The sequence below is a fragment of the Athene cunicularia genome, assembly GCF_003259725.1.
Source record: "Athene cunicularia isolate RWA chromosome 1 unlocalized genomic scaffold, athCun1 chr1_part1, whole genome shotgun sequence".
In the NCBI taxonomy this organism is placed as follows: Eukaryota; Metazoa; Chordata; class Aves; order Strigiformes; family Strigidae; genus Athene; species Athene cunicularia.
In genome coordinates this window covers 30,261,772-30,270,293 of record NW_020799091.1, presented here as the reverse complement: position 1 = coordinate 30,270,293, position 8,522 = coordinate 30,261,772, and the positions used below count along the sequence as shown (strand labels likewise).

General features: G+C 37.2%; 1 protein-coding gene across 1 annotated transcript in view; it reads left to right on the top strand.

The window, feature by feature from the left end:
- COG3 (component of oligomeric golgi complex 3) overlaps positions 1 to 8,274 on the top strand; it is a 25,161-nt gene extending 16,887 nt beyond the window's left edge. The window contains exons 17-23 of the mRNA XM_026866490.1: positions 243 to 363; positions 2,611 to 2,699; positions 2,799 to 2,933; positions 4,136 to 4,211; positions 5,788 to 5,915; positions 6,810 to 6,908; positions 8,096 to 8,274. Of these exons, the coding sequence (XP_026722291.1) occupies positions 243 to 363; positions 2,611 to 2,699; positions 2,799 to 2,933; positions 4,136 to 4,211; positions 5,788 to 5,915; positions 6,810 to 6,908; positions 8,096 to 8,125 (678 nt within the window). The 3' untranslated portion in view covers positions 8,126 to 8,274. The remainder of the gene's footprint in view (positions 1 to 242; positions 364 to 2,610; positions 2,700 to 2,798; positions 2,934 to 4,135; positions 4,212 to 5,787; positions 5,916 to 6,809; positions 6,909 to 8,095) is intronic.
- Positions 8,275 to 8,522: the final 248 nt, after the last annotated feature.

The window sequence follows — 8,522 nt, the reverse complement described above, 5'->3', positions numbered from 1 at the left end:
TGAAGAAAGTCTGCTTCTGTAGAGCAATGTGTTAGGAACAGTACAGAAGTGGGATTTGTTGATCCCAGAGTGTAGTTATTGGCACTACAGACTAGTGGAAAAAGCTTGCTAGTAAGATTATTAGTATTAATTTTGTTATAGGAAGTAACTAATAAAAATGGAGGTCTTGAAACTTTGCTCTTCATTTAATTGTGGATTGGTTTTTTTTACATGTAATACATATTCTTTCTCTTGTGCTGTAGACCCAGGTTGATGGACAGCTTTTCTTAATAAAACACCTTTTGATTCTTCGTGAACAAATTGCTCCTTTCCACACTGATTTCACCATTAAGGAAATTTCCCTGGACCTTAAGAAAACTAGAGGTACTGAACAGTTGCTGGCTACAGCATGGGATGGGATTGTCCTCCCTTAATGTGCCAGTAAAAGTTCTGGGTTTATTTTATGTTCACTTGCAATGACCTGCATGCTTGTTCTAATCTCTTGCTTTGTTCTTTTCTGAAAAAAACTCTGAAACCATTCAAGATGTATCTTAACAAATTCTTTATTCTTGTATGAAATGCATTTGACTGCTTTTTGCTGCTGACCTAACTTATTTATCCAGTCTTTTTTAAGAACAGCGAAGTAATCTACATTTCTACTGCACAGAGATGTCTTTCCCCTTTTCTGACCCTTTAAAGGAATATGTTTTGTTACCGCTGTTTAGCAGGTGAATTTAACAATACATAGTTGACTGCCTAGAACAAATTAAGATTTCCTAGACCTTTCTGCGAGGTTTTGTTTTGGAAAGGATTTCTTAGGTTGCAAGTTCAATAAACAGTATTGTTGAACAGTTTTATGTACCAACTGTGCTGCTGTAGGAAGGGAAAATAAAGAGTAGTGGCCGTGGCCATGGCCATGATTTTTAAAATTGTTCTATGGTTCCTTTGTAAAATGCAGAAAAAGACCTCTCAATACAAAAGTGAACTGTCATGCATTTGTCAAGTTTATAAAGATAATGGGAGAAATAATTGGAAACATATCAAGTTTTCGTCTTCCGTTCCAGAAGAGAAAGGTGAAGAAGTAACTTTTCTTTCCTGCCATCTAATATGCTGCTGTTTTAACTGTTGCTGTTTTTAAGCTTGCTGTTTTTAAGCAAGCAATTCTTACACTAACCATTTCACCTGTTGCATTTGAACATCAATGAAACCTCCTACCTGTTGAGTATTTTCTAGTTGACTGGAGGTTAAAGGGCAAATATATCCTTTTGGTGTCTTGTCCTGGCTGACACACAAGTTTGTTCTCCATCTTCAGTTAGTTGAATAAATTTTTGTGCCAGCTAGTGCTTTGCAGATGATAATGGTAAGTAATGGATAACATTTTCTTTTTATTGAGTGGTGGTGTTGAAAAAGATGTACATTGTGTTTAATTCTTAATGTAGTATAACATAGGCCAGTAGGGCTTTTATATTTGGGATGAGTTGTAGAAGAAAAATAACATGGCTAATATGAGTTTTACTGTGTTCTAGCCAAGCTTTTTATACATAGATTTAATTTGGGATTTATAGACAAAAGGTCACTGCTTAATGTAAAAGTCATGCTTCCGCCCAATTTTTTTTTTTTATAGTAGTATAATGCTAAGGTTCATGTAACTGAAGCATGCAGTGTGGAGAAGTGACTTTCACACTGACTAGCTCATAGGTTTCTAATCAAGTACTCAGGTAATGAAACAAAATGAATCTTTCTCTGTGGTCTACTTTAACTGCACAGGAGTGCAAAACCTACATGCCTGCATCTCTGGTATTTCCTCTTCATTTAATGCCTTTGACAGTACTTCTTTAAGTCTTGTGTCTTGTTTCCCCCCATTGTTTTATACAGCAACAGGGGTGCAGAATTGGTTTTGAAATGAAGAAAAAGCAGATGGATCTATAGAATGATAAATTAATGACATTAGGGCAAAAAGCCATACCGAAACTGTATTAATAATTTTCCCAGTTTGTCTAGATTTCAGGTTGACAACATCCTGTTAACAATATAGGAATAATTTCATTAATTTGTGTTAAGATGTTGCTTTTCTTTCTTGGGACTTTTGTGGAGACCATAAACATTGAGGGTATATCAACCTTGATACTTTGTTGTTTAGAGCTAACTAAAATAATTAAGCACAAAGAAAAAGAGTGCCAGCTCTATGTTATTTCATGCAACTGTACTTGGTTTTCAGAGGCAACATGGATCAAATTATGCATATTGTTCCTAAATGCTTAACTACATAGTTTATGTAAAATTCTTTCACTTGTAGATATAGTTACAAAAGGAAAAGAGCTCACACAACTTGCATGCTGACAGCACTACAGCTGGTATAAGTCATTTGTTAGGTTCATGTGATGTATCTATCTCTTTAAACTGTGCAGCTGTTAGATTCAGGTTTACCACAGGTGCAATTAAAACACAGTGGATCAAGCTTTGTGTGCTTCTGTGCATGTGCACTTGTGCATCCACACCTAGTGGTAGTGGAATCATTAATGTTATAGTTCTAATCATGATAGCCATTTTTTATGCATGAGTGATTAAAGTTTTTTATTCCTGGAGCCAAATCCCATTGATTTAGAATGTGAGTGACTTTCTGATTCACAGATGCAGCATTTAAAATTCTGAACCCTAAGACAGTTTCAAGATTTTTTCGACTAAACAGCAACAACGCCTTGATACAGTTCTTACTGGAGGTAATATGGAGTCTTATTGCATTAATGAAAATTGGGTCATTTAAGCGGGTAGTGATCTTTGGCAAATAAAAAGGAGAGAATTGTTGTCTTCTGTTCAAGGGTACTCCAGAAATCAGAGAACATTATATTGACTCTAAGAAAGATGTAGATCGTCATCTGAAATCAGCTTGTGAGCAGTTTATTCAGCAGCAAACCAAACAGTTTATAGAACAGCTGGAGGAGTTCATGACAAAGGTACAGATGTGTTCTATGTTTGTTATCCTAACTGAAATACTGGTAGGACAAGGGAATTACTGTTTAGTTTGGGTATAGGAGAAGCTGCTAGTTTTGTCTGATTAGCTGAGGATGATGGCATTTCCCATGATAAGGTTGTGCTTCCCTTTAAATTCTAACAACAGTTTTCCAGGCACTTTTGAGATTAACAGATTAAAGGAACATGTTATAGTTTGTTTTAGAAAGCAACCCTTATGCTCTTTGATCAAGAAGCTTTAATGTTTCATTGAGGTGAAACAGGTCTGTGAAAGCTGGCAGGAGCTTTTCTGATTGCAGGAAGATTCCTATCTTGACTAAACCTCCAGAAACAATCTTGGGTCACACATGTTCTTGAGGGAAGTCTTTAGAGTATGGCTGTGAAGTGTGTTACAATTTTCTGTTCTCAGTGTATTTTATACCTGTGAGGTGCTTGCTGAGCAGGACTTTCCTCCCAAGTCCTGTTTCTGACAGAAATTCCTGATAAAAGTTGATCAGAAAGATTAGGCATCCTAGGGGATAGGAACAAAAGAGATACCTTGTTACAATACACTTCTTTCTAGAACCTGCGCTAGAGCTCAAAATTTCTAGGCATCTTGAGAAAACCATGCAGCGGGATCTGTTACTTCCGGAAGATAAGAAGTGTGATGTGGATATGTATGTACTGAGAATAAGCAGCATGACATCTCAGAAACTGGGGCTACAGCATTGCATGAACATCGCAAATATCCCAGCTGCTGTTTTAAAAGATTACAGTGTTAAATTTACTGATGCCTGTCATGCTGGGGTGAGGGGTCAGTGGTGTGCCTAAAATACAGATGAATAACTGGTGAGGTTGATGGATCGTCTAGGTGATCCCAGTGATTTCATTTGGAATCTGGGATGTTTGACTAACGTGCTTAAGTAAATCTCTTGAGGTTTTGTATCGTTAGGTGCCTAAGAGACTTTGTAAATTTAATCCCATTTTGAATTTTACTTTCAAGAAGTAGTGATCATGGTTGTAATTTTGAATTGCATTTTTGTTAAGCTACTTCAGCTGTGTGCTGTTAAGTCAGGGCATAGAAGAGAGAGAGCAGAGGAGATTCCACACACTGCAGTATCTGGGAGACTTGCACAGTTGTTACTTGGACACTTTGTTGTGAATTCAACTGAAAGAAACACCATTTTGTTGATTGTACTTGTTTTAGGTAGCTGCTTTAAAAACAATGGCCACTCAAGGAGGTCCCAAGTACAGCCTTTCACAGCAACCTTGGGCACAACCAGGTATTTCCTTTGTTTTATACTCATAGACTAGTAAAACCATGATCATGTACTACTTTGAGACTTCTTCTCAAAACTTCTCATCAAATGGAGACCCTTCCCATTCACTATTTTTGGTAGAGCAATATAAGCTGTATTATCAGGCTGAAAAATTGGCCAGATTAATTTGGACTCTGAGACTGCAATGATTTGGAAAAATTCTAAGTACCCGAGAACTTTTTCTTGAAAATCCTGGCTTCCATTTTTACCTGTGTGCTATTTAAAATGTCTTAAAATACCTCTAAAACAAAATCTGACAATCTTCAGGATATATTTAATTAGTGCAGTAGGTGAATGACTTAAGTGTTTCTGAAGCTGTAACTGTTCTTGCATGAAAACAGCATTTCTGCAACTGCATACAGAATGTGCTTAAGGAATTATTTGATTGCATTGAGATAAAGTTTTTGGTTTTGTAGGAAAAACTGAATCTGCATTGAAGCTTTCATTGTCTGTACATTTGGTACCTACTTCCTTTTCAGTTTTTCTGTCACTGTGCAAAAATGGAATCCAGTTTTGTTTCCGTCATCTTAAAAATTCAAATGTGAATGCTTCTTAGGAGCATTTGGAGTAGTTTAGATGTTTCAGGGTTGTTTTGCTCTTCATGTTACGAACTTGTGCTTCTGGGTGACAGAAATCTGATTATTCCAATTCATACATTGGAGCCTTCTGTTGCATCATGTTCTTAAAATGCAAAGCCAGCTATGTTCATTTATAATTCAGTGCTGGTCCATGGGTCAGACACTTTCAAGGACTAACTCAAGCTTCTGCTTAACATCTCCTACTTCTTCAGAGTATTTTTAATGTTTGTTTGGAGATAATTATGTGTGTTAGAGGCAGATCTAAGCAGAGCTTCTGCTGTTTCTTGGAGTCATTTGTCTGGGAAGCAGAGGCAGGCAGAAAATTTAGAAACAGTAGAAATTGAGTTTAAAAAAACCATAGTATATTAATTTTGGTACTTTAAAGCTATGAAATATATTTTCCCCCTGCCCTTTAAGCAAAGATCTTGTAAAATCATTAAAATACCTAGCAATAAAGAAAGAAGGTCTTGTCTGAGAGAGGATTTCTGTTTGGTTGATTCAAAATCCAGATGGCTATGCAGCCTTTCTTCTTACAGATGTGGCCTGTGGTCAGTAAGGAGAATTGTCATGTGCTGTTCTCTTATTTCTCTGATATTTCCCAGCAGTTTTTCTTTTCCAGACAAGTTTTCTAGGGGGGAGGCTCTGTAGGACTTTGCTGTTGGAAGGCGGTGACTTCAGGAACCTCAGGAGGATGTGGTAGCTTGCAGAAATGGGTTGGATGCACTTTCTGCAAGGAAAGAGAGGCAGATGTCTTGAGTAGGTCCCAAAAGAAAAGCATTGTTTGGCATACTGTGGTTGTATGATGGGTTGATGCTGCACAGGCCAGTCACCTCCTCTTTCCCTTTCACTCAAATGTGTGGGTATGATCCGCCCCAGTAAAGTGGAGGTGATATTATGGAATGCAGATTTCAACTACCAGAATGCCATTTTAGTTCATTAAACGTATTTTCTTTTACTTTCAGCAAAGATCAACGATCTGGTCTCTTCCACTTATAAGACAATAAAAACAAAACTGCCATCAACACTACGAAGCATGTCATTATACTTGTCCAATAAAGATACAGAATTAATTTTGTTTAAGCCAGTTAGGGTGAGTATTGCTAGATGTACTTAAGCATGGTTTTTTGTAGGTGTGGGGCCTTCATTTAGTTAAAGACTTTAGTGGGATCATTCACCTTATATTTCTGTGTGTGTATGGTTATATGTATAGTATATCTATATAAATGTATGTATGCATAAATTTATAAGTGTATATATACAGACACATACATACACATATCTGTATATTTTAGGCTACCAGTCCAGCCAGTAAATATGTGACAAATACTATGCACATGTAAGAGTGAACAGACTGTTACAGTCACTGTGGTGTCCCTGATCTGAGAATCCTGTTGAAAAGACACATGAAATAATTTTTTTTTTTTTAAATATGCTTTATAATGGTATGTTTAGCTTAAAAAAAACAAACCAAAGAACAAGAAGCTGTCCTGCTCTCCGTTATACTCAGCTTACATAACATGCACACGGTACAGGGTAGTAACTGATTCTATTCATTCTGCACATCTTCTGTATGAGCCACTGTAAAAAAACCCCAAAACTCTGTCCCAGCCAAAACCTGTACAGCTTGGCCAGCTATGCATAGGCAGAAGCACTGGAGACAGAGAGGTTGTTACAGATTCAATTGGAGACCCACTGTAAACTCACCAGAAAGAACCAAGCTTGAGTTTTAAGCTTCCACATTAAGTCTGTAGGACTCAGTGTTTCAGCTTAGCACATTTTAGCTGAAGTTTTTACCTCACAGCCAATGTGGATTCCTTGTGGCTGTTTGGGGCTTGCTTTAGGAGAAAAGCTGTTAAAGCTCGACTGCTTCTCCCTACCTGGTCACTTCAGTAGCTATTCTGTGTACATTGTGCTTATTCTGTTTCATGTTTGAGATGGGTGTTGTGGTTTTTAATACTGAGTTTTTTCTTCTTTCCTTTAAAAGAATAACATTCAGCAAATGTTCCAGAAACTCCATGCTTTGTTAAAGGAAGAATTTAGTAATGAAGATCTTCAGATCATAGCTTGTCCTTCAATGGAACAGGTATATATTGAAACTCCCTGGTTTTTATCAGTTGCTCTTTCATGTAACTGGCTCTTTATAAACATTAGTTTTTTCAGTTTTAGTATTTTCAGTGTTCAGAGTCTTTATTTATTTAGGTATTTATTATCCCACTTAATCCTAGGCTTTATCTGAACTCTAGGGTCTCAGCTAAAGGGGCGGGGTGTGTTTGGTTTTTGCTAATGAATATCCAGTAGAGGTTTTTAAACTGAAGGTGGTGATTGATGCTGTTGGCAATTGAGTTTTACAACATCATGACAGAGTTGCCGTTTCTGGGCATTGTCTTTTTGGAGAAATATCAAAGCTAGTGAATGCACTTTAAAAAAGCCTGTACGTGAGAAAGCAGTCTTGCTTTTGACAAATATAAAAAGCAGCAACTTTTACCTTTGGGAAGCATGAGAAAGGGTTCATTTGAAGTAAATTGCATTGGGAAAACGTGCAGATGTTTATGGAAATGTAACCCTACATGATAAGGTCTTTAGTTTCAGAGGTGATTGGGGTTGAGAATTCTCTGTATTAGGATGCTCTGACAGAAACCAAGTAGGTTTTTAAAAATCTTGCTTTGACCTTAGTAGTTCAGGGAATGTGGATGGAATCATGATTATCCCAGGATGCCAATATTTAAACAGTCGTTTACAGATTAGAGGGTATTGCCTACAGTGAATGTGGCCACAGGGATGTATGATAATTATCTTGGAGCACTGGAAGGAGGTGGGGTTATCCTAGAGGAGATGGCTTTCTCTAATTGTTTATCCATTAATCCTTAGGATCACTTCTCCTACAAACTGAGGCGTATGGGAAACCATACTGTAATCTGTGGGAACAAGTATTGTGAAGGATCCCAAATGTTTTTCAGATACTGAACAGGAATGTTTTTGGCAGTGCGCATATTTTTTTGGAATTCCTTGACAACACATGAAGTCATTTTAGAGACTTTGACACAGTAGGTTGTGACAGCTGAAATAACTAGTCAGCATGGTCAAGAACTGCATTTTAAAAATCCTGCAAGTAGGCACTTGACTGGAAATTTTTGCCAGTTGTTTTGTAGCTATCTTTTCCTGATTTATCTGAGCCTCTGTGTGCTTCCTAGGAATCCCATTTAAAGATTAAAATATATATACTTTTTGAAACTTAGCTACTCTAATGTAGGCTTTCCTTTTGTCTTTCAGGTGAACTTACTTTTATCGATGTCCAAGTAGCCTGACAGTGAGGCTGCTTGAAATATGCTTCAGATGAATGCAAGGCAGTGAAGGCAATGCACACAGATTTGCTTGAAGTAAACAAAGGATCCCACTGTGCAGTTCAGTCTGCATCAAAACTATCCAGGCTGCTTAACCCTGTTTTAGGAGAAACCCCCCAAAATGGTTTTATTTATTTATTTAAGGTTTTTCTGTTCATTGGCTTGAGAAGTTGGGGGGGAAAGAAAAAACAAAACAAAAACCCCTTTGCTGATCAATGTTGTGGAAGCTCAGTTACTGCCTTATCCAGATGTTTTCAAAGTTGGAGTCCTCCTTGTTTGGGTTTTTTTTTATGTTAAAACCTTGCTTGCTTTCCTTTAATAAGCTGATGTATGCAGTGAAAAGCCGCACTTTCAAA